This window comes from Melanerpes formicivorus, unplaced genomic scaffold (assembly GCF_026170545.1).
Source record: "Melanerpes formicivorus ecotype bairdi unplaced genomic scaffold, bMelFor1.0.p_v2 SCAF_39, whole genome shotgun sequence".
Lineage (NCBI taxonomy): Eukaryota > Metazoa > Chordata > Aves > Piciformes > Picidae > Melanerpes > Melanerpes formicivorus.
The window spans coordinates 6,231,115-6,257,875 of record NW_027142391.1 but is presented as its reverse complement, the minus strand read 5'-3'; the positions used below and the strand labels follow the sequence as shown (position 1 = coordinate 6,257,875).

Genomic DNA, 26,761 nt, shown 5'->3' with positions numbered 1-26,761 from the left:
ATGAGACCTTGAGGAACCTGCTCTAGCAGAAGCTGCCCCTGCCCAAGGCAGGGGGAGTGGAAGCAGACGATCTTTAAGGTCCTTTCCAACCCAAACTATTCTATGAATGTATGAATTTTCATTAAGTGAGTCTATTAACTGTGTCCACAATCAAAAGCCAAAAACCTAGGACTAAGTCAAAAGTGCCAAACTGGTACAGATTTGTTTCAGAGAAGCGGGTGTAGACAAGGAAGGGATGCAAGCACACTTAATTCCTTCTAGATGCAGATGGTTTCCTTTTTCTTGGTACATCTGGTTTCCATACAAAAGGCAAGTTTCCCATAAGTCTTTATGAAGTTTGGTTTATTGGTTACAGTTATATAAAACATGTCATGATGGTTCCATCTAGTTGGTCATTAAGTGCTTGCAACACCACAGAGAGAGACTCTTCAGTACATCTCCAACTTGCATCACGCACCGTCGGCTGGAGGAGGAAAAACCCTCTTGAGTGGCTTACCTGCATTTACAGAATCTTCACAGAGGCTACAAGGTTCCAAAGCAAAGGACAACCCCACTTTTATGTCAAATTGTAGTTTTTAATGTTTTCATTAGAATAGGCTTTATATCACTCTCCAAGAGAAGGAACAACGGAACTAACAGCAAACGTCTCATACAGGAACATGCTCCAAGATTAATAACATCCCTTCCCCCGCCCCCCCCCCCAAAAAAAACCCCACAACCCAAAACCAAACAAAAAAAAAAAGGGAATTAATGTCAAATGTAAATCACATATAGGTACAATTGAAGTGTCCAAAAACCATTTAAATAATTTTAAATATTTTATTTTGTTGGGTTTTTTGTGGTCTTGTTTGCTTTTTGAAACTTGCTACAAATGCTTTATACAATATCTCAACAGAAAGTCATCGTGTCCTCCCCCCAGCCCCGGTAACAGAAAGGTAACAAAATGGGAATGATAGTGAAAGTGAAAGTGGCACAAATTCACCAAACAAGTATTAAACTACAAATTTTAAGAGGTAGATTACTTTATGTCAAGAACAACAAAACAAAACAAAAAAATAAATGGGGTGGCTGGATGAAGAAACTTAACTCATCAACTCTCGTCATTAATCTTGACAGGTCTGTGAACACATGACAAAGGTATTTTCCAGAATAAAAAGCTGTTATGAACAACAGAACCATTTTTTGCTGCCTTTAAGTTATTAGAGAAGAGGTGTACAACCTTTGAGAGCAATCAGATATTGAACTTTTCAAAATATACAGGCATGGAGTCCTGGTCTAGGCTTCTTACTGATAAAAAGATACACTGCATTCATTATATATATGGTATTTAGAAACTGCTATCAGGATTTCATTGCTATAGAAAAAGTTTTGCATGTATAAATAAGAGTTTAGAGGGAAAACAAAAAATAATCCATAAAACATCCACATGAGGCTTGTTCCCCCATTGTACTCTGGACATCTAAAAGACTCAAAGTGAAGAGGAAAAGGGGAAGAGAGGAAAATTCGGGCGTGCTAGGTTGGCCTCTACCAATTCATGTAGACAAAAGGCTCTAAGAGATGTAATACATGACAAAAAATACTTCTGAGTGCAGCAACATTTGTTGTCCCTGAATCTACACTGAATTATTGACAACAATCAAGGAACCTGCTTTGCCAAGAATACAACTGAACTGCCTGGCTGCAATTCGTGACGGTACGGACAAACCCAGGAGCGAAGCAGACACAAGAGCAAAAGGTTTGCTTTAGGTAATCCCACTCACTCTTTTGATGGCTTCCTGGGGGGTTGGTTTTGTTTTTTGAGCAGTACCCCTCTCTCTTATTGTATCATCCTGTAGCCCAGCACGTGTCTCAGGCACGAAATAAGAAAGTCTGGGCCTGACACTGAGTATTAGCAAGAAGCCTGCAGGCAATTTTATGACTGTGAGTCAGCTTCAGCGGGTTTTGCAAGCTTGGTGGATTTCACATCCATTGTCGTAGTGCTTATCCTAAGTTGAGCATGCAACAGCTCTACCATGTCATTAAGGGACTTTTGTTTGTTTGTTTGGATTTTACAGCAGATTCCTAGAAAATAAAAACACAAAAACTGAAGATAAATGACAACACAAACTCTTTTGTGAACGGACTATGTTTACACAGAGAAGCTGAAAGGTGAAAAACTACTTTGGAGACAAATATTACATGGAAAATATTAAGAGTTAAGATTCCCTGGGAAAACAAAACCAAAACCAACACACAGTGCCAAGATTCTCTGACCTCACTGGAGGAGGTGACCCAGCCCTATACAATACCTTTTCTGATTCTTCTAGAGTAGAAGCAAACTTAGCCTGTGCTGACATTAGTGTATGAAGGCAAAACCCTTCTTCATATCATGTACTTGACAGAGAACAAAAAGCTGACTACATCTAGATTTATGAACATCATTTCAGAAACAAAAGGCAAGAATTCTTCTACTATAGCTATTCATTAAGCCAGGAAAGATTGCAAGCTGCCAAAGTCAACTAACAGTACTTGAGACAGTTCAAGGAAATCTTAACCCCAGGTCAGTTGTTCTTTACCCCAAATGCTATTAAACAACTGCCATATGCCCAGATTTCCAAGCACTCTGTTTATTTTGCTTAAGGTCAAATGATTAATTTAGATGGCAAGATGTGTCATTCTGGCTTCAAACTCTACTGATCTCTCCTGGCATCATGTAAGATGTTTCACACAACACCAAAAGAGCAGCTGATGAGAATTAAGTAACATGAAAATGTTCCTGGCCCAAGAGAACAGGCCTAATGGACATTTTTTGTTCCTCAAAGGCATTTCTTACACCATTAGTCTCCAAGCTCCGGGAACATTTTTCCTCCTTCAACATGTCCTAATTTGGGTATTGACTATTTGAAGTCAAATTCCCCTCTAGCACTTTGAACTAACTCTGTTGAACCTTTACGAAGCATTTGCTCAAAGCTTTCAACTAGGAGGTCTTCACCATAGGACAGAGGAGCTGCAAACAGTTTGACACTTGATGACAAATTCTGCCAGGGGATGCTCAGTCCGAAGGAGGCTGCCATCCCCTTCCTCCGCTATCATTTACTTCGATACAAACATCCTCCCTTCAGCCATAAGTTTGGTGTTCATCACAGCCAGGCACCACAATTACCAAACCCAAAAGAACTCCATGAGCTTTGTGGAAGTTACTCAGCCAACCAGCAACCCATTTGGCAAGACTTAAGAGAGGGCAGGAGCATGCTAACAAAAATCAGAACCGCTTTGCAAGGGATCCTTTGGATTTAGGAGACTCCATGACGATGCAAATCGGGACTCAGGCACATAGATTAAAGACTTTTATTTATTTATTGAAGTATTACCCTTTGTGATTAAAATGCTTCTTCTCAAAAAGAAATAGAACTTTAATTATAAAATTCATTTATACTGAAACATAACAGCATGAGACTTCTTACAAATGTACACGTTCATGGAACTTTTCTTACATGTCTATTGCCCTTATAGGAAATATTTCATCACCTGACTCAGTATGCACATACATTATTGAAGTATTTGGTCATGGCTTGGGATTTTTTTTCTTTTTCCTCCTTCTTTCTAGGATATGCAGAGAATGCTTTTTATTAAAACCCAACAATAAAAGTTGTTTTATTAAGGAAAAAAAAAAAAAAGAGCAGTCATTTTTAGTTTAGCAAACCCCCAGAAACTAAATCCTGAACGGTCCCACACCACCATCAGTGCTGGATATCAAATACAAGGTCAGTGTCTCCAAGAAGGTTAAGTTTCATGGTGTGAACTTTATTTGCACTCAGGTAACTGACATTGGGGTTCTCTTTTCCTTTTCTTTTTTTCTTTTGTTTTGTTTCCAGAGTTCAATTCAGTTTCTAGTTCAAGCCATTCTCTGTACAAACCAGGTTATTTCATGACAACATGACAAAATGCATCAAGTATGTACATCATACCTCAGCATGACCCAGCTGCTAAACCACCGTTTAGGAAATGCAACCTCTCAGTTTTTATTTATTTAAGGATGAGAAACTCAAAATAAAAGGCCAAGAAAACTGGCAAAGCAGCAAGCAACGTGCTCCTGCGTGGTTTCAACTTCAAAGTAAATGCTTACCTGAAATCTTTCAGTTCTTGCTTTGCACTGCTTTCATCTCTTTTGTTTTCTGCTGCCTCTGCGTTTGCTGCCTGCTGGAGGCTCCGTGTGATAGGTCCCCCAATCCTCTCTCTGGACTTCACAGCGAACCTGTCTGCTTTTTTCTTACTTGCCACAGCAGACTTGCTTGGCAAAACAGCTTTATTATTCCTTTGTATCCTGACGTGCAGTTTCCGGGAGGCTTTGCTGGAGATTCCAGCGGAACTGTTCTTGGCCACCATCTTGGCCTTTTTCCCCTCAACGTGGGGCATTTTGGACACTCTTACAGGACTAGAGTTCCTCAGGGATGAAGAGTTTGGCTTTTTGGATCGCATGGAAGGCCCAAATTTAACGTTTTGTTTGGATCTGAAGGACGCAGAGGGGAGCTGGATTTGTGCAGGTCCTGAGGTTCGTGCTCTGGTCTTGCCCAAGTGAGGCTGCATGCTCTGCATCTTGATTTCTGCATCCGCCGTTCGCCTGCGCTGGTTGCTGCCTTTCTCGCTGCTTGCAGGGGAAGAGTTTGCACTTTTTTTGGAGTTCTTTTTAGAGGAGGGAGAGATAGGTTTTTTGGGACAGCTGTACGAGGCGTGCTTGTTCAAGCTCCCAATGTAAGTAAACTCTCTGTTACAGTAGGGGCAGATGTGAGAGTCTGACTCGGATGGATGATTTTTCAGCTCTGCCTTCTGCTGGGCAGATTTCTTTTTTTGCAAGATAGCTTTCTGGACGAGCTGGTTTTTCTTTTTCAATGCACTTATCTTTAGTTTATTTGAGGACATTTTGCTAATCTCAACGTTAAAATTCAGTCTTTTAGGCTGACCCATTCGTCTGAAGGCATTCTTTCCCGGGCCAGCTAGAACCACCATGCCATTCTTAGGCTGCACTGTCTGTTTCAGTGGTACTGGATTTTTTTTAGGGGTGTATCTCTTTTTATCACTGGCAGAAGCACAGGCCAGGATGTGTTTGTGTAACTCAGGCATGTTATCCACGCTCTTCCCACATTTTGTGCATCGAATGGCAGTGGTAAAAGTCTGGGGAATATTGTGGGTAGTGAAGTTTGTGGCAGTAACCCCAATACCCATAGGATTACGATGGTGATACTGAAATGGAGGTGGTTTAAAGCTCGGGTAGTGTTGGTTGAGGCCCATACGAACATCTGGATCTTTAGATTTTACTCCAGAAGCCATTATTTTTATAGTAGTATAAAGCTCCTCAGAGGAATCATTCAGATCTTCATCCTCCTCCTCCTCTTTCGAAGGTTCCAAAGAATCCTCCGGCAGGCTCTGCATGTGCTCCGCGTTGGCCTTACTGGGGTCAGTAAAATTCTGGGGTCTCAAAGTCCCACTTTCAAACTCGTGATGTGTGCACTCTTTGTCTGGATGGAGATCTCGCTGATGCTGCTGCAAATTGCACAAAAAAGCAAACTCCTTTTTGCAGACCGAGCAAACAAAGATATTTCCTACTCCGTGAAGCAGAAAGCGGTGTTCTGACAAGTCTGTTTTATCCCTAAAAAGCTGTACACAGAATTCACATTTGAAGGGCCATTCTTCAGCATGAATGGATAAATGCTTGGTTAGGTCTTTAATGGAAAGGAAAGGTGATTCGCAGACATTGCACACAAAGCTTTTGTTGAAGGTTTCCTGCACGACTCCTTCCGATTCGCTTGAAGTGTGAGGATCTTCTCGCGCTTTCTGCTGCTCAGTTTCAGCTTCCTCCTGTTTGATCATCGGGAGAGTATTTTCAAGATTATCAGCAGAGGAAACAACAGAAGAAACCACAGAAAGGGGTGGTGGAGATGGGGATGATGAAGATGAAGAGGAGGAGAAAGAGGAAGAAGAGGAGGAGGAGGAAGACGAGGAAGAGAGGGTGGGCGGACCAGGTGAAGCGGCAGAAATAAGAGGTTCAACGGAAGGAACAGGGGATGGAGAAGGAGAAACCGTAGGTGAAAGAACTGGTAGAGGGGACTGGGTGGTAGTGTTAGAAAGCGGTGATGGACAGGACGAAGTGTTAGTGGCGCTGGCAGAGACATCTGGAGTTGGTAAGGGCATCGGTGGAAGGAGGGGAGGCGGTGATGTAGCAACTGTTAGCACAGGCGGGCAGGGCGGAGGGGAAGGAGGATTGGTTGGTGTTAACAAAGGAGGCAGCTGGCACACGGGAGGTACAGCAGATGCCTGTGGCACAGGGGAAGCAGAGGAACTGAGGGGCTGAGTGTCAACAGAAGATGATGCAGACAGACTGGGATCCACATCAGGTTCTGCCTGAGGCTCCAGGGCTTTGCTCGGACTCGCGCTCGCGTTCACACCGAGCGTGCTGTCCGTGGCTGCATCTGTCCCGTTATACTCATTGAGCAGGACCTTCTGTAACATGCAGGTGGTTGGTTTCTTCTTTTTAACACCACTACAGGTTGGCTGTATGGAATTTTCTTTATAGTCCCTAATTTCAGCATCGCTGCCAGGCTTCTTATGCACACTTAGATCTAAAACAGATTCCCAGGGAACCTGATTCTTGTTTTTGACGTCAGACCTTTGTTTCACACCACTGGATAAATCCAGTGGCTGCTGGTTGCACACACTGCCAAAAGCTGGAGCTGCTGTCCAATCTTTGGAGATTTTGTAGTCTTCAAAGCAATGAGGGCTCGGAGGCTCTTTCTCCTCCCGTCCAGTCAAGCTCCAAGCAGGTGAGCTGCTGTGGCTTTCTAACTTTGGCATCTTTGAACTCCGAATATTATCATTCCAGACAGTTTTTCCCTCACCTGATTTGAAGTCTCGAAGTACTGGGCTGTGCTGGGGAGAACTGGGAGGAGAGCTGGTCCTTCTTTTAAATCTACCTGATACTGGAGGCAAAATGGGTGATGATGTAACAGAAGGCCCTAGCTTAGGGATTTCACTCGATGGAGTTATCTTCTTACTGTCCTGCGTCTGAAGAAGCTGTTTTAATTTGGATGACAAATAAACCCCTTTCTCTTTGTTGAAAGGCAAGCTTTCTGTTGAAATGCTCAGAGGAAGATTTAAAGAACTAGTAGGAGTTATAGGTTCTGGGTCTATTTCAGTTTTTATTTTTGGTACAAGAGGTGGGCTGGCAGTTCTCCTCTTTTTGGATTCATTGCTCCCACTGCTGGAGGGTTCCTTAGGAGGTTCATTCACGTGTGTTGGCGTGACCTTTAAATTTGGGGCAATTTCCACCGTGACTGGGCTGATTATACAATTTAGCCCATACAAGTCTGCAGAGTTGGACTCCATCTGAATCACATCACAGTTGCTAGTGCTGCTGTTGGACTGAATTTTACCATCAATGTAATAATTTAAATTTTCAGAGATATTGCTGGAAATATCCATAATATAGACATCATCTACTTCCCCTTCCTCTTCTATCTCCGTGCTTGCTATGTACACGCTCTGGACCGGCGGGGCCTGCTCTATCTGAAGCGGTGGCTCCTCGGTGAAGAATCCTTTTCTCCTGACACCTTTGGGAATGAGATGGCGTTCGTGAACCCTGCGCTGGTGCCTCCTCATGTTGGTGTGAGTTCCAAAAACCTTTTTGCAGTATTTGCAGGGATGCAATTCTTTGGGCTCCTTATTCTCCTCAGCAAAAGCAGAGTTGGACAACTCCTGGGAAACTTTCTCCGAATCCAGGACAACAGAGTCTTGCACAAGACTTGAAACGTTCAGGTCATCTTTAAGACCATCATCCACAATTATTTGGTTCTCACCAACATTATCCAAGTGCTGTGATGATGTTAGTGTTAGGAAGGGTTTCCTTTTCAGCCCCGACTCGTGGCGTCGCTCGTGCCTTCGCCTGTTGATTTGAGTGCCGAAGGCTTTCCCGCAGTACCGACACTTGAAAGCGTGGTTGATAGTAGATATGTGGATGTGCATGTGGCGTTCCAGGCCTTGCTTGGTTGTGAACTTCCTCTCGCAGTGCTGACAAGGAAACATGAATGTTTCCTGAACATCACCGTTGGATTCGCCTCTAGCTTTTGGAATTTTCACAACAAGCTTTTTCTTTGGAGAGCTTTCTGGCGATTCTTCTGACAGACTCTTCTGCTCCTCCACAGACTCTAACTTTTCTTCACATATCAAAGGCATTTCAGCGTTTTCTTTAGGCATATTGGGATCTTCTACTTCCTCTTCGTCTTCTTCCTCTTCATCATCCTCCTCTTCATCATCATCTAAATCATCTGATGCACAGTTGATTATTTCTTCTTGCTTGTCTTCAGTCACTATTTGTGGTTCACTGGTAGGACTGGGGATCATCAGCTTTGGAAGTACATCCTGATTCACCATCTCCTGAATCACAGCTGTTTGCTCCAGGGACAGTACAGCAGAAACAGAAGGTGTTTCATCTTCCTCTTTATGACCTGATACATAAAATAGGAGAAGAAAAGCATGAGGCATTTTTACCCAACTCTTCAAAGAATTCTGCATCTTCCTTATAACTTTTCCTCCAACACAACATAGCCAGCACTTATGACCCAACACAGTGCCACTACTTCTCACTGCTATGATTCAACATTAAGAGTAAAACTGTACTAATTACCTGTTTAATTAAGCTCCAAATGAAGCATTTTTAGAATAAGGAATTAGTTCTGCTCTTCTGTTCTAAGCTGTTTGCATTTATGTCTAAAGTTTACAAGGCATTGGTTTTTCCTGTTGTCAGAGTTGCCTGTTTAATGGCATACTTCTGATACTCAAGCTCTTTACAAATAGAAACTTTTGGGCAAGCAATAGACATGTTCACTTTGTTACACTAACATAACATGCTAACATGAAGCATGACAAAAAGTGTCCTTTGACTGAAAAAAAATAGTTGGAAGGGGAATAAAAAGAAGCTACCTGAGAACTTACCCTCTTTAGCATCCCTCATATCTGCAGAAGTAGAATCCAAATCAGCCTTTTTCTGTTTCGTATCAGCTGCCTTCTTTCCCTTGTTTTTACCTTCCTGAGTCTTTTTCTTACCTGAGGAGACAAAACCCCAACATTCATTATTCACATTCAACAACTTTTATTACTCACATTTGAGTGGCAGAATTCAACCACCCAGCATTGGAATGCAACAAACTTCTGGAGAAACCCTGTTTTGCTGAGGAGTACAAATGGCAGATCAGTAAAAATGGCAGCATTCAGGTAAATCAGTGAGTCCCTAGAACTAGAAGAAATTAAAAGTAAATGAAACAAGGAGTTTCTAAAACTCTAAAGCTCCAGAACACTTCAAGAATAGACTATAACAGAAATTCACTGTCCAGAGTTAACCAGCTCACATGAGAGCTCCCCGACACCTTCATATGGCTGTTAAATTACTGTACCTGATATAACATATGGAGAGTACAACATTTCTTCATATACTGTTAATCCTTAGTATCAACTGGACCACCTTAGGAAGGAGAAACCCAGAGAGGCTTCTCTACTTGTAAGGATGCTCTGAATAATGACTTGAATAGAATTGTAAGTACAAAGTAGTAACATGAGGAGAAGAGTAAAAGCAGCATGATCTTGACCAACAAGGCAAAGGCAGCAAAACCAACAAAACCAGGGAACAGTAAAAGATAAAGGTATTCTTATGTCCACTGACACAGACAAGTTTGCCAGTGCTTCCTGTCAGCAAAATTAAGCAGCATGTATTAGTGGCACAGGCTGATGAACACAACAGTAAGGCAAAATGGCATTATGCAAAGACCTGACCAGTGCAAGATGTAAAAGCATTGAACACTTCAGCAGCAGTAACCCAAATTCCTCCTTTGCCTCCTTCCAACACAAAAGGCTCCTTTTTCACACAAGGACCCTTCCCTCTACCCAGAAGTATGCATCATAACCTCAAATCCATTTCTTATTTAGATGCACATTCTTCCAACTCACAATCCTGTCAACAAGTTCCTTCTTTTTTCCTTCCTCAAAAATATTTTTTCCCCATTTTGAGCCAAGAAACTGAAATGCCTTTAAAAAAAAAGGAAAGTTTCTCTATTCAAACTGGGCTCTTCCAAGTATGCACCACCTACAGAACAGACCAGACAGGTCAGCTCTAAAAGGAAAACTTTGGGTTTAGTTAACACTCTAAATAATTCTCAGTATTTCCTCTCCAAGAGCTCAGATTTCACAGGCTCCCCCTAAATTCCAGGGTGTTTGTTTCATGTAATGATGTGTTTTTTAAACCTTCTCATTCCACTTTAACAGCTTTTAGTCTGAGAAACTCACAAGTCACTCAGAATTGAGTTTATCACCTTTACAAAACACACACGTGCCCCTGAACAAGCAATGATCTCAGGAGCTCCTCAATTACTGTAACAAACCCTCTGTCTAAACCTGCCATAATGAAGCAACACTGCTTTATTTGACAATATTCTATTACATTTTAAACCAAACACCTGCAAGTTGCCAGAAGATTCAGCATATCTTTTAGTGTTCACACAGGCAGTACAAGTTGAAGCACATCCCTGCCCCACAGGCTACTGAATGTCCAACTTGCACATAATTTATGATCAGCACCTTTAATGTTTGTACCAAGATACAAATGGTTGTACCAAGAGCTGAGTATGAAGGCTTTTAAATAGGTTTCCAGAAATATCTGTCAAGTCACCTCAAATTGCTCTGGAAATCTACAGCAGCACAACCAAACAGCTGCAGTTCTAGGTAAAAAGTCTTAGTGTAAAATGTTGATGCATTCCTAGGGAAGTAAACCTGCATCACAATGCACCTTAGGAATGATGCAAAAGAACTTAATTCCTAGAATCCTTTAAAACCTACCAGCTTTTCTGCAGACAGCTTATCATTTGAAGACCATCATTGGTATCTTGACTTAAAAGACAAGTCTAGGTTCATCTCCCACCCCTACAGGTGAGACTGGAAGCAAGAAGGAACAGACTGGTCCACAGGCCTCCTTCAACTCTGCCAAACTTGGCCAGGGTTCGAGACAACATTTTACTGGATGGCGCAGCACAGGATGGCACTGCAGGTGAAGTCACAGGGCAGTTGTACAGCAGCAATGAATTTCAGGGTAATGACAGGTTACTGCAAAAGCCTTCAAACCCAGACCAAATTAATTCTTTCATGTAACAAGATGAGAATTCTACTGTGCGAGGTCAAAGATGCACAAACAACAAAAATCACTCACGAGAGCTAAAGCATGCACACGTTGGGTCAAAGGTTGGACCGGATGGTCTTGAAGGTCTCTTCCAACCAAAGGTATTCTGTGACCACTTCAGGTTTTCCAAACTATTGGCCACTTCTCTAACATCAAATTCATATAGCTCAACTCCAACTGCAATCTGGGAAGTCACCAGAAGAGCAGGATTTGTGCGTGGAATCAACTTACTTGAGTCAAAGGCCTCCTTATGCTATTGACGGAAAGATCATCTGCAAGTTCTGCCACATCACTTGGGGGGGGGAAAAAAAAGATGCAACCTGCTCATGATGCAACCTGCTCACTAATACTGCTGGAAATGTTTCAAGTTCTTGGCCTTTAAGCATAACCACATTTGAAGAGAAGATTCATCTAGCACCTACTTGCCCTTACTCAGAATAGCGAGGGAAAGTGCTTGCGCGCGGACATAATTTTAGATGCGGCAGATCGATTTCTGACACGCATCAACCGGAGACACCAACTCACTTGTGACGTTTTCCCTTCACCAGCTTCAGTTTGTTCAATTTCTATGCTGCAGCTTTCTTTCTAAAGGTTAAGAGTTCCCTAAGCTCCAGCATGGCAATGACTTTCCCCAATGCATTCACTCCACAGCCTTGAATGTTCAGTAGCAGATGTCCAGGAAGACAGTAAGAGTAAAAGTGACACTTCACTGATATCTTCTCCTAGCTTTCACTTATCTGGAGTTCAGGAGCTTTTGAAGCTATTTCCTTTCCAGCCCAAAACCATTCTATCAATCCATGAATAGCTTTTGGTAAGACTTTTCCTCTGTGAGTTCTCAAAGTCTAAAATCTGTGAAACCTGAAAGATCTTGATGGGGTACTTGGTGCCATGGGTTAGCTGTTTGGGTGGGTTGGATTGGTTGATGGGTTGGACGCGATGATCTTGAAGGTCTCTTCCAACCTGGTTTGGTTTGTTCTAAATAAAGGATTCAGTTTATTCTATCTGCATCATTTCTTCCTGCAGTGGAAAACTCCTACTCCTGATATAAAGGTTTGTCCTTGATGTTCTCACAGTTTAAGAGGTCATGAGCTAAGGTAAGCCTGCAGGAGAGGGAAAATGCCTCAGTACAGAACCTGGTGGAAACCTGAGTATAAGTACACACGTGCACTTACCATCAGGTTCCTGAAGGGTCCTACATGGCTGCTACTGCCAGCTGGATCCTCCACTTGGTCTAAACAAGAAAGATACAGGAATGAAACACAGGGAAAGTGAAATGGAAACAATGACAAAGGAATAAATGAAGGGCAGAACTTAATATATGTGTATCTGCATTAGAAGAATTGCAAAAGAAAGATGCAAAGGAAAATGAATGAAAGAAACAGATGGGAAGTAGCTACTTGTCTACGGTGACAAAAGAGGAATGCATCAATTTGTCTCACAAATTAGTCCTTCACTGTAGCTCCTTTTTTCTCCCCTTTCCCTCACTTCTGTTGTAGATAGCTCAGCACAAGCATTAGCTGCCTTTAAACCTTTACAATACCCATGTAACATTTAGCACAAACACAGGGACAGAAGACCTCATGCTACTGCCAATGCCTGGGTAATTGGTGCTGCTTATGTTATAGTCCCCCTCATTTCAGAGGGCTTCAGTTGACAACAGAGTAAGAACTTAAGAGACAAATAGTATTTATTTGCCCATGGTTTATTTTACTGATTAAAAATTGACATCTGAAAACCTATCGCCTGTGCTCCTGTTTCTGCTGTTAATGAAAGTACTAATGGGAAACTGTAAAACCTCTGCATTATCTCTGGTGGGATGGGACAAGCATACTCAGATGCCAGGAGGGAATTAAACACAGCCTTTCCATTCAGTTGGAGCTGAATTCTGTAATTAAGCATTGCTAAACGGTACAAGATGCTATTATCTTTAATAACCTCTAAGCGCAGCGCCAAACATGTTCAGAGCTAAGATCATAAAGTAAAAAGGACACTCATATCTGATCTCAAAACACTGTTTTAATCACTTCTAAGAATTGTGAAAGATTTGCCTCCCTAAAACCTTGAGTTAATAAGGGAGAAGAATTACTGGTATGAGTTTGCAGTATTCCTTTAAAATCTGGAGTCAACAACTAACTGCAGCCTGCTAATGGATCGACCACATCTGTGCTGTGACTTCCAGGCACCAGAGATACCTGCCCCAATCTCATCTCCTGGAGAACAGCGGAGAAGCTACCTCAGAGAACCCTAGTTAAGTATTTTCAGGGCAGAGAGGAGTGCAGCCACCTCAAAAGGATATGGCTAAAGGCCAGACTGATGGTGATCACAATGCAGTTTCATGATGTAAACTACAGTGTCATGACGTAAGCTCTCTAGTCAGATCCCCCTGGGACTGGTTCAGATGAGTGAAAATTTGCATCAATCCCACACAGCAGTTGCTACTATTCAATTATTTATTTTTTTTCCTCTCTTGCTCCTATTGAAAAAACTAAATCAGTATTTTGGCATTGGAGAGAAGGAGAAATAAAGATTAAGTGCACACACAAGCTAAAAAATCCTTCAGGAACATTCCACAGGAGACAACTGCATGACCATGCCTGCATTATTCTTACTCAGGAATTCCACAATCCTGCTGCAAACTGATTTTGGAGTTTGAGATAGTTTGCTGGGCACCAGGATTCCTGTATGCAGAGCACTGACAGATGTCATGCTTTTCCAAGTAAATTCCTTAAACCTCCAGGCATCTGTAAAAATCTGACAAGCTGTTTGTTCTGGAAGAGAGGCTAGAAAAAAGGAATGCCTTTTACATGCACAGAAAAAGTCATATTCAACATAACAACAGAGATTGCTCAAAAAACAATTAAACCCCAAGTTGTGCTAGCTGGAGGAGCATGAAAAAAAATGCAGAAACAGAAACACTGCAGTGATGACTTAGTGTTGCCCAACTGTGACTGTCACAGCAGACTATGTATTTAATAAATGCAATTAAGGGCTGAAGCAACCAAGAACCAAAAAAGGCACTGAATTCAAAACACCCCTTATGAAGATGTGAATGCTCAGGCTGTTCCTTTAAGGCATCCTCTGTTAACAGTTAAGCATCTTCACTTGGATTAGTTTTGATTATTGTTTTTATTCTGCCATTAGCCATGGGTCATTACACAGTGAAATCTTGCTTAGAAAACCTTGATTACTCTCTACCAGCAAAGCTGAATTGCAAACCTCTTGGCTGAAAACAGCAACAACATACCTGTGTGTGAAGAGCTGTCTTATAGTCACTGAGAACAGCCAAGATGACTTACCACTTCAGGAAGGCTGGTAGGTAGGCCATGCCTCATATGTATCTAAATAAATGTATATGAGGATTAGTTGTGTAATCATGGGGTCACAGCAATTTGCTGAAACCCTGACCTCAAAGCCATAAGGTTCTGTTAGGTATTTTATTTAAAGATCTAAGCAAATTGCCCAGATTCAAAGGGTATAGTACAGTTCACTGCAGGGTGGTTCGCAGGCTAAGCACTGAAGACTCAACCTTCCACCACATTACTGTGTCAAAGAGTATTTGACTCGCAGCATTCTGCCATCTCACAGCCTATTGTAATTTAGAGGACACAGTCTCAAGCTGCACCAGGGGAGGTTTAGGCTGGATGTTAGGAAGAAACTCATCACAGAAGAAGAGATTGGCCATTGGATTGTGCTGCCCAGGGAGGTGGTAGAGTCACCGTCCCTGGAAGTGATTAAAAAGAGACTAGATAAGAGACTTAGTGCCATAGTTTAATTGATCAGATGGTGTTGGGTGATAAGTAGGACTTGAAGATCTCAGAGGTCTTTTCCAACCTGACTGCTTCTGTGATTCTAAGTCATTTCTAAATTGCTCACCAAAGTTCTAAGTGATCTAGGGTAGGTGAGGTTATTTCACTACACTGGTCAAAATGTCACACTGCAAATCATTGGGGAAAGAGGAAGTGAGACTTAAAATAGAAGGGGGAAGCCACAAAGCTACTAAATAGTACATCAGGAATAGAGAACATTAAAACCCTGAAAGAAGAAACCTCAACAATTCCCTTTCAGTAAAACAAAGTTATTTAAATATTATGACACCAATTTCCAATCTTTCTTACAGAATACTACTGTTAATACCAAAACACAGCCAAGTTCCTTTTAACTGCTTGCATTTCAATGTTGCTTTGAAACTGGAAGAGAGTAAGCAGAGCTTAAAAAACTCTGAAGTGTGTTTCAGAACACACACATTAAGGAGACTACAAAAGGGCTGCAGAGGGACTGTTTTCAAAGGCCTACAGTGATAGGACAAGGGGCAATGGTTTGAAATTAGAGAAGAGGAGACTTAGAGTGGATGTTGGGAACAAGTTTTTTGCCATGACGGTGTTGGAACACTGGAACAGGTTGCTCGTGGAGGCAGTTGAGGCCCCATCCCTGGAGATATTCAAGGTCAGGCTGAAGAAGGCTCAGCAGCCTGATCTAGTGGAGGGTGTCCCTGCTGACTGCAGGAGGGTTGGACTAGATGACCTGTGGAGGTCCCTTCCAGCCAAGAGCATTCTATGATTCTGTGATCACCTGGAAGCAGGGGGAAAGTCTTTTGAACTCAGAAGCTTCCAACTTGAAACAAAACATGATATCACTGCCTACCAAAACGCTTTGGGGAAAACTGCTCTTGTGCCTGGCATGAAAACTGACTACAGAGCCCAATAAGACTCCTCCCCAGACCCTGAGGTTCAGATAGCCAAGTGCTGCCATAGAGCAGCTTTGGTGGCATCTCTCTTGTCACATTCTGATGCGATTCAAGCCAGAAAAAAAAAAAGCTTTTATTTTATTGTTGCTACACCAGGAGCATTTTCCAACTTGGCATCCCACCTGGAGTGCACACACACTTCAAAATAACACCTTATGACAAGTCTCCTCTGCTAGACAGGAAGGTACCCATCAACCAACTCCTCCGCTTTCAAGATTAGATCTCCCTAAAACCGACCAGTGAAAAAAAAAACAGGAAAAAAGAAGAGTTTCTCCAGGATGCTAAAGCAGCACATCTTTCATTTATAGCCCACCAATTCTAAGGGTGAAATCCCAGCCACAGCTCAATTTTTGGAAACAAACACCTAATTAAAGGGGCTGTCAATTACAGCTGAATGGCTCCATGCAGAGTCTCATTAAGAGGCGTATTGCAGCAATGCCGTCAAGGGAAGGGTGCATGACAATGTGCAGAGAAAGACAACGTTTAAGTGCCATCATCACCCCGTTTCCTTCAATCCATCATAATAATAATTGGTGGGGCATTTTTCTTGCAACACCTTTAGGAAGTTATCAGACACAACTAGTTTAAGTCAGCAGCATTTCAGGTACTGTTAAGCAAATGCAATGCTAAAATTAACAGGGGCTGTTAAACAGTGTACTAAGTGTACCACAAAGGGAGTTTAACTCCTGGCTCATGAGAATAACGTAGAGGTTCAAAAGATCTTAGTTCTGTATCAATCTGCTCACACCTAATACATCAAATAATGTGGAGAGGGCCAACACATGCATCTATGTACTTTGGAAAAGCAGCTTGGAAGTTATTCACAGGCAAAGGCCTCCCCCTGCACTACAAAAGTGGACACTGAGCCTATGTTGGCCTCACCATTCTCTGCTGGATTGCTTCCTCCCACAGCTGGAAGCTCACATTATCTGTCGGGCCTTGTGCTCAGCACAACCCCACCACTGTTCTTGTGACAAAGGCTCAGCAGGACATCGCACTTGAACTGCCCGTGATCCCAACTCACTGAAATACCAGGGGCTGACCACCCTAGGCTGCCTTCATCCCTCCACCTCCTTCCACCACAGGCTGGGAGGAGAGGCTAAAGTGCACTCAGTCTGTCCTGTAACAGGGTCATAGGAGTCAAGTGGTACTAACAGTCTCCAGGAGGGATATTTCAAAGCAGAAGTTACAGAAGCAAGGACTCTGAAGACGAGCTGCCTGTCCCGTTGTTCTAGATAATCTATTTTCCCTGGCTCTAGTTCCAGACTCCATGACCAGTACTGCTAGCGCCATTTGAAGACCACAAAGAGCAGCAGCAGAGATAAAAGGCTGCTTGCTACAAGGAACAAAAAGCAAATGTAATGAGCAAAGTTCTTAGCTCATTTTTTCCCCAGCAGACCTAGCATCTCACTTCCTTAAAAAAAGTACTTTGCAACTTTACAGGGTAGAAGCAGGAGAAAAAGGCACAGAATAAGCATGGAACTGAAGAGTAATTCTACCACAAGAGTAATTCTATCAGTACCAAACTGCTTGTTGATATTGCTACACATTATATACAAAGTGATGGCTAAATAGCAGCAATTTAATCATTGCCTTTCCTGACCAGATTATAAATGTTGCAGTGAAGTCTCACCTTGGGAAGACACTTCCACAAACCTGAAGACAGATGCCCTCAGCCCAAACTATGCCTTTAAATGCTTCTGCTAAGCACCCAAACACTCATTTTGCAGAAAGAAACAGAGCAATGCACTTACTGTTAACATGACATTTGCATACAGATGAACTTGTTGCCATGGAAAATAAGAAAATTCTGGGCTGGGCTATTTAAAACACCAATTCCTGCAAATGTTTGACAGAGTCTCCACTTCAATGACAGCACTGAAGATCATGTTACTATATCACACCATGAACTGTTTAAAGTAGCTGGTAATCAGTACAAGAAGTGTTAGCATGGCATAATAAGGTATGGCATGCCAGCACAAAGAAATGATGCAACAACTTGCAGGAGGCAATATATTGCCATGATATGGAGTTCTACATGAGCCCAGAACAACTTAGCTGAAGCTATTCACAAAACCCAGATAAACAGATTAAAAAACCCCAAAAAGGGCATTTAGGCTAAAAAAAATCCTACAAAGCAGAAGTCTCTCTTCACTGTGTGGTATTACCCCAGCCCACAAAAATTAAGATAAGAATATTCTCCAGTCTCTTTCACATGCCCCTTTTGTAAATTATGGACCACCACTCTCTGCAAGAAATATCATAGAATGGGTTGGGTTGGAAGGGACCTTAGAGATCATCTACTCCAACCCCCCTACGACAGGCAGGGATGCCTCTCAACTACACTTGGTTACTCAAGGCCTCATCTAACCTAGCTTTGAGCACCCCCAGGGAGGAGACATCCATAATCTCTTTAGGCAACCTGTTCCAGAGTCTCACTACCCTCATACTGAAGAGCTTCTTCCTAAGCTCCAGTCTAACTCTGCTCTCCCTCAGCTTCAAACCATTCCCCCTCATCCTGTCGCTGCACACCCATATAAAAAGTCCCTCTGCAGCCTTCCTGTAGGATCCCTTCAGGGACTGGAAGGCAGCTCTAAGGTGCACCCAGAGTCTTCTCTTCACCAGGCTGAACAAACCCAGCTCCCTCAGTCTATCCTCACAGCAGAGGTGGCCCAGCCTTTGGATCATCTTTGCTCAAAAAGGACTCTATACTATTTGCAATAGTATGACACCCACACCAGCACATGTCAGTCAGTTCCTTAATGTCTTATGCCTTCTGACTACCTACATAGAGCATAAATCATAGGAAGTCCTCAGTTTATAGACTACAAGACTTACTCATCCCTAATGACTTAAGTAGCACAGAATGTCACCCAGCAAAGTATGGCAAACAAACATCCACAGGGTTTAATTCTATGCAATTTTAACCCACACAAGGCCTGTGATGAAACAATTAAGTGTAAATAATTAAGCAGAGCTTTTATCTTAGCAGGATTTAAGAAAATGTTATTTCTGCCCCCATGCCAATATTTCTGAAACTACAACAGCAGAGCAGCCAAACATGCAATCAGAATTTCTCAATCTCTCCACATTGTGGTGTGTTTCTACCTCCTACCCTCCCTAATAACACAGCCTCCCACCATTCACTACAAATTCCTAGCAAGTTACTTGATAGCTAAGCCCAGCCACCAGTGACACAGCCAGCCCATTACAGAAAATACAATAAACATTCTTCTCTGTAGTTAGACTCCATTAGCCTTCATTTTGCCAACTATTAAAACAAAAGAAGCAGCAAAAGAAACAACAGCTGGCATACAGATCCTCCCAAAAGTCATTGGTCTTCTCTATATTTAGCTGGCTTTTATGTACAATTCAGTTAAAAATAGAGCATCCCCATTTTCTACTTAAACACAGAATAAGACAAAATTGAAACCTCCACTTTAATGAAAATGAGCATTTACTTCAATCCAGAACATGCTGCTTCTACATTCACTCTAGCTCAGCCTGAAATGGCTTTTTTTTTTGTCCCTGACCCTGAAATGAAGCTACACTCAGATAATTAAGCAATAAGATGTATTCTGACAACACCATTTGCAAAATAATCCAAATGATGGACCTCCCAGGGCTACTGCCATCACAAAGTTTACAATGCTCACTATTACATCAGTTTGCTTTTCTCTGTAACAACCAACCCAAGTATTTGTGGTGGCCCTACGTGGATCACTAAACATCTGAGAGGGTTAGAGCAGTATCTGGGTTTTAACCAAGTTATCTTTAAAGGTAACTACTGAGGACTTTACCTGCTGTTTGGCAAAGGGAGTATGATCCAATTCAGTGGTGGGCACAGTAATAAGTGACATTGTAAAAATTAAGAATTAACAGGAGAAGGGACTGTAAATTTCACATGTAGCCCCAAAAGCTAATGCCCTTCATGCCCTGCTGATAAAGGCGGTGTCCTGCTATTCAGAGCGACTTTGCCCCACCACGCCAAACAGGACTCCTGAAAAACTGCAGTTGGATGGAAGAGCAGAACTGCAGAGTTTATCCAAACGTTTGCCCAGCCATGGGCTATGGCTTTACTCAGAGAATGCAGCTGTACAAGGGCTACAATTCCCAGGAAACAGGCCTGCCTTTGTACCTAACCGGAGCGCTGGGATTCCTGTAACAGGAGTCTCCAGCACTAAAGAAACAAGAGCAAAGCCTCTCACAGATGCAGGATCTGGACAGGGCTGCTACCACCAGATTAGATCTTCCATGTATAAAATTAACCCCCTCAGAATAGCTACAAGGTCACACTTGACTTTTTACTTGCCCTAACTCAAATTCATCCTTTGTGATTGGTTTTTACCCAACCAAATCCTTTTGTTTACCATCCCTACATGTCATTACTCTCGAGTTTTTTCCTCCAGACTGTATTGTCAGTAAAATCATCCCCTCCTGTTTCACAATGTGTTTCACTCCCTTCCTTAGCACACATTTACAGTCTTCTTTTCTTTAACCTTCTTATTCTCATTTTTCTTCACCACAACTTGCAGAGGTAATCTTTACTCTGGGGGATTCAGTGGGGTGAAACACAGGCAGCACATTCCTCATTTCCCTGAGCTTTTTGCTCAGACACTAAGAACTGCAAGGTAAAACCAGCATCTGTCAAATGACAGGCACTGTATTTGCACAAGGTAAGGGAAACAACACGATCAACCACTTCACAGCAGAGATGACAAAAATGGAATTACCTACCTCCTGTAGTAAATGCCTAGCTTGTTTCCATTAGTCCCCATTAAAAATATTACTGGGTCTCCAACCTAACAGGGAACCTCTTTAATTGTTAATAAGCAGCTATGGGTCATGACACATTTGTAGACATTAAAACCTTGCTTCCCTGCTTCTGGTAAATTCAGAAAGACTCATATCCCTCCAACTTCAGAGCAACAATCCAAGGTCATACAGCAGCATATCACTGCAGGTCCTTCCTAATACAGAAAAGCAGGTAAAGGAGAAGGGTAAACACCACATCAACTCATTATTTCATTGTACAATGCAGCCCCAGAATCATGTTTAACTGCTGAGAAATTGGGGAAGAGTTGCTTAGTTCTCTGAGAGACCAAATGTTTCCTTCATTTCAGCTGCAACCCACTGATCTTTTGACAGAGAAATGGTTTTCAGTCTTCTCTGATAACACAAAATCTATTAAATCCTGCTTTCAAAGGAACTGTTAATGCTTCACCTGCCCAACCTGTGCATTTCTCAAGGTGTCAAAGGGACTGCTACAGGACAAGAGCAACTGCCAGCACTCAACAGAACCAACAACAGAAGTTACTAAATACCCCAAACCAGACAACAGCAAACTGGTATCTGCTTATTTTCTACAACCAAGAAAGGTCAACACGTTTGCAAAGCCACCACAGGGAATGGCAGCTTCCTCCATTTTTCAAATAAAGTGAAAACAAATCCCAGTCACAGGACAAACCTATTTGTCTTCTGCCCAGTTAACTGCTCCATTCAAGACTAACCTGTTCAGATGAAACTAAGGCTTTCATGTCAAAGTCTCTTGCTCATTTCATTGCACACATTTCATAGCACAAAATGTCAGCTAAAACAGAATACAAAAATAAAACCTCACTGAGAAGCAACTTGGACATTTTCATTTGTAGGCAAGGAACCAGAAAAAACATCACTCTCATCTATGAGATTGTTGAGTGTCAGCCTCCAGGCTCTCCAGTTAAGGATTTGGTAGCTACGACCAAAGTGTCAACACAAAGTCCACTTGGCTTCTGCAATCCCTGCCAAGGGTCCCTAAGATCTGAAAAGCCAGACTCTGCTCTCTACCTGCAACCTGCAACAGAACACTTTGCAGTAAAGGCCATTTTTCACTCAACTCCCTAAATTTTAGTATGACCTACTCAGAGTAAGAGCCCAAGGCAACTGTAGTCTGGCAGCAATATCACATATATATTCCCTTTGAAGAGTGTGACTCTATGGCAAAGGTGTGCACTTCAGCACTCAGGCACAAACACTGAGGACAGGTAAGCTGTCACTGCAGCTGAGCTGCTTTAAACCATAGTTTACTATCCAGAAACTTCAATCTCCAATTTCACTGGCAGCAACAGAAGGAAGTTTGCATTGGACCTGGCTCTGAACCATGGTGATGTATGAGAAAATGTACCAGAAATATGAATGAACCAGGCACACCAGGCCTTTCCCATTCACCAATCCAACTGCTCCTCATGGACAGCCACATAAAACAAGAGCCATAATTGCCTCGACTCACGTGAGGCCTGACTACCCATTTGCATGGCATTCTGCAGCAGTACTAATCAAGATGATTGATCTTCAGCTATTATAATACTCTCACTGGAGTAACTTGATGTCAATCACTGCATTAAATAACGCTGCCTCTTTGAAGTTCTACAGCATTAATCATAGGCTATGAAATGCTCTTGCAGAACACTGATAAAGTGTGACACCAAAATTAACTCTTGACAGCAACCCTGGTATGTTCCTCAGTGCTTCTGAGGGCTTCATCCCAAGTAACTTACATGCACTTGTGATCAAAATAAGTATGATGCTTGCTGAGACTGGGGGGGAAGTGCATAAAAGGTAAGTAAATATTTGCTAATGAATAGCTGGTGATCTAATTTCTTAGCTATAAATGCTGAAATACCAGTGAGTCTTATTTCAATAACTGTTAAACCCAAGTAAAAACTTAGCCTGCTATAACACTTCCTTGAGGAACTTGACACAGCAAGTGGAGGCCAGTGAGAATTATGTCAGAACAAAGTCATTCCTGTCAATCTGTGTTAGGCCCTAGGCAGGGACAACTAAATACATGTGAAGGTTTGAGAGATTTTTAAAGAAATAAATACACTGCTCTGACAACTGGTTTTCCTTTTTGTTTGTTTGGAAAAAAAATGCACTCAACAGTTCAGAAGTGGAATGCAAAATCACTCTGGCGTTTTGTAACCCAGTGACGTAAACCTTCGGAGAGACTTCACCACCACAAATCACCTTACAAAGAAGATCTCAATTAAAGCACACAGCTCTCAGTCACACACACACACACACAAATGGAGCCTGCATCTCTTCCCACAAACAACCAGCTCTCAAAACTGTGTGTGCACACACTGAAATGTGCCTGTTTACCACTGCATAATAAATTACATAGAGCTTATATGTGGATAAGTCCTCAGAATAAGATGTTCCCTGTAAATGACTCAAGTGAAATAAGTGGTTGATGCAAAATTATGGCAATCTGTAATAAAAACAAGCACTAAAAAAAAACAGTTTAGTAAAGTTAATGGTACAGAACCAACATGAGTAATATTGCTCAAATGGTTGTGAAGAGATGAAGCACAAAAAGAAAACATCTACAGAAAGGCAGTAAAAATCAAGAGGTTTGACAGATTGACTGCAAGAAGAACTTGAGAGCCTTCATTAAATTGAGACCTAATTCAAGCTAGAGATAAATAAGAATACACTGAAATCATTTTCTCTTCCCTTCTATCCACCAGAAAAGCCAGTGTCTTCAATTAGAAAAATTAAGTAGGAGAATGCACAGGAGGGTAAGGAAACCATAGAAAGAAGGGTCTGGTAAACCCTTGACTTAATCCAAGGTAATGCACAAGAATTCAAGATTCTTCATGTGAATAGAAGTCATCCAGATCTATGAGAGACTGTAAAGCCAAGAACTTTCATAATAGCTAAGGCAGTCAGCAAGTCTTTTTGAGTTTTCTTGTACACTATAAGCCACAGGACAACTCTAAATCACAGCAAAGTTACTTCAATGTGGAGAACAGTCTCTATTCTGCAGGAATTCACCCCCCTCCTGAATTTATCCTCTTCCTATTTTGGAAGATAAACTCCAAATCCATTTATCTCAAAGCTCTTCCTCAAAACAGCCTTCACCAAATTTTCTCTGCAGCTTCTACACAGAAGCATTGGAACATTATAAGGAAGTTTTGCACAATCCTAGCAACAAAGTATTTCTGCGATAACATTTCAACAGAACCTTAGGAACTTTTAACTTGTTTTCAGGGAAATTAAAGAAGTAGCTTTTTAAGAAAGGAGGAGAATCATTTCAAAACACAATGGATTAAAAAAAAATGTATAAATAAAATAGAAGAACATCATCAGGGGGATACCAAGCTGCTTTTCTTCCAGGTCACTTATAGCTTCAAAGCTAACCCTGATCAATAGAAAAGCATTGATTAATACTGGAAAGCTGACTGGTGCCTTATTGTACTTCCCACTGTAGGTTATGTAACTGAAAACAGTATTAGCAAATCTGCTTGGAAATGCTACAACTGTGGCCTAGATTTATTTATTTTTAACTTGGAAAAAAACAGTACAAAGATGTGTGGCTGAAAAATCTAAAGTATAAAGGAAAACTTGTATAACCCCTGAAACACATTCTGACAGTAGATAAACACATTGGCTCTAACCAGAAGTAAGTTAGTAGCTAGAAATGTGTGGACTTGCTACAATCATGCATGCCATTTCCTTATTCTAAGGACAAAGAAACAGAGATAAAGTAACAGAGGACGTAAGGTGCTTGTAGCACTTGTTTTAACAAAGATCTGATAAGCAGCCCTGAGAACTTACGCTGTCTTCCTGTCTATCTTCAAGCCCTTCACTAAGTTCTTCTCATAAGCAGCTCTTTCTTACTGGCATCACCAGTCAGATACTTGTGCAGACAAAGCTGAGGGCCCCTGTACCCCTAACACCACGATGTCTAATCCCACTCCCAGTAGAAATACCTACTGCGACATCTTGACAGCAGTGACAGTCCTAACGCTGCCCAGAGCATGCCAAGAGCACCTGTGGATTGCCATCCCCAGCCGTGGAAACTGAAGGCTTGGCAGGGGAGCGTGTAAACAACAGTACAGCTGAGGCTTCTGAAGCAGAACCAGACCTCACAGCCTGCCCGTACCTTTTAATTACAGCAGGCAAGCAAACAAGTTTCCCAATGTTCACATAAATATGATACAACCTGACTAAAGCAGAAACATTGATGTTTCTTAATAGCAGAGGAAATACCTAAATGTGCTGAGGCCTCCTATTTCCAGAGGTTTATACTTGGCAGTATGGAGTTTAAGGGGTCACTGCATGCAATTCAGTGCTGAAATACATTAATATGGGTTGGGTTTTTTTAATACAGTTTGTTTGTTGTGTTTTGGGTGGGTTTTTTACCCTCTGAAAGGAAGCCTTATCTTCTCCTATTCTTAAACCCGTAGGCAGGAGCAAGGCTGGAATGAATCACTCTGCTGCTCAGGAGAGCTCAGAGCAGCAGCTATCACAGGGACTGGGGGCGTTGCTGCACAAGTGAAGATGGGAATTTAAAGCAATACAAGCCTCCTATTGAAAGAAGCCCATTTATGAGGGATGGGAGAAAACTTCCACTGGTTAGAAGCCCTCAGATAGATGATCTCTAGAGGTTCCCTTCCAATTCCTACCATTCTGTGTAATGTATTAGGTATTCACCAGATAGGAGTTGCCATAGAGATAGGGCTCCTTTGACATCCCAAGTGCAGCTTTTTAACTGGAGTTATACATGCAATGCTTCTCATGGAACAGGGTGATTTCAGGAAATCAGTTTCATTTTAAGGCTTTGCTGTCATCCTTCTTCCCCTTGTTCTGAAGTTTTCCATTATATCCATTGGAAATGGAGCTTAGACAAGAAAAATCAGTTCATCTTATCCTTGCTACAAACCTGCAACTTCCACAACTTTAACATCCTTCTGTAAGCTACAGTCCAATTAATACTCAATCTTTTTTTTTTCTCCCAAGGTCTTTTCTGTTTGGAAAGAAACTTTTCAACATATTTCAAGAACAAATCTAATAAATTCAGGTAACTTAAAAACCTGACAATCACTTGGCCATGATTTCCATGTGCGATGACATCCAGATGGCAACCCAAGGCCTACCTTTTGTAAACAGGATGCATATTTATATGACTCTCAAGTACAGCTAATTTGGAACTGAGAAAGCCTAATAAAGTATTAACACAGAAAAAAAATCCTAAGGATTTCTACTACCACAATAGGACCTGCTTGTCTCACCTTTCCACTTCCCTTTTCTGCAGCAGCAGAGGTCATGCTTACAGACCCAAGAAAATCCAGAGTAATTTATCACCACGGTGTTTATTTAGAAACAGTTGCACTTTGCTTTCAGATAGATATAAAACAAGGCATCATAATTATTGGTAACAGATGGTATTTGATTCATAGTTCACTCACCTTCATCTCACACTATATCTGGGGCATTATTATTTCCTAAGAGCTATCATATAGGTCGTGTTCTCCCTGAAACCTGATAAGAACCACCAGAAACAGCAACATTCTGATAGCAGCAGAGCACTTAGGGTGCTGAAGTTTTACTAGCAATGGTTTAAGACTTGAGAACTGTAGTAGAAAAATCACCAAGGGCTCTCCAAGAGAGAGGTGAACCCAATTCAGGTGTTCTGCCTGCACTATAACAGAGAACTATTTTAGGAGGTGACATAACCAGGATTGTCAAGAGGTCGTTTGGTTTCATGACAGAGTTCCAGACAAGTTGCCTTCTGCAGCATGTGCTTTTGGTTAAATAAATGACAGACTTTTTCCTTGCCTCTTGACAGCCTGACTCAGTACAGACAGAAGATATGAAAGCAGCACATGCAGCATTCAGTCCAGACAATAGTATGAATTATGCCACTGGGGTTTGTTGCTTGGATAAAGTGCTAAGTGGAACACGGCTAAGACAAATACAGCTGAACAGCACAGCATGGAACCACCACCCCAGAGATATACATAAGCACAGGAGAAGTACAACATTGCCCTCTTCTCATT

At 41.8% G+C, this 26,761-nt stretch overlaps 1 protein-coding gene across 3 annotated transcripts in view; it reads right to left on the bottom strand.

Moving 5' to 3' along the window:
- PRDM2 (PR/SET domain 2) overlaps positions 1-26,761 on the bottom strand; it is a 69,325-nt gene that overhangs the window by 11,311 nt on the left and 31,253 nt on the right. For 2 of the 3 annotated variants that reach the window (XM_068158482.1, XM_068158485.1), the window contains exons 7-8: positions 8,965-9,075; positions 4,106-8,477 (exon numbers count right to left, since the gene is read on the bottom strand). In XM_068158482.1, coding sequence (XP_068014583.1) covers positions 4,106-8,477; positions 8,965-9,075 — 4,483 coding nt within the window. Of the gene's footprint in view, positions 1-717; positions 2,062-4,105; positions 8,478-8,964; positions 9,076-26,761 lie in introns of those variants that run through there. The other variant, XM_068158484.1, reaches the window with a different exon arrangement.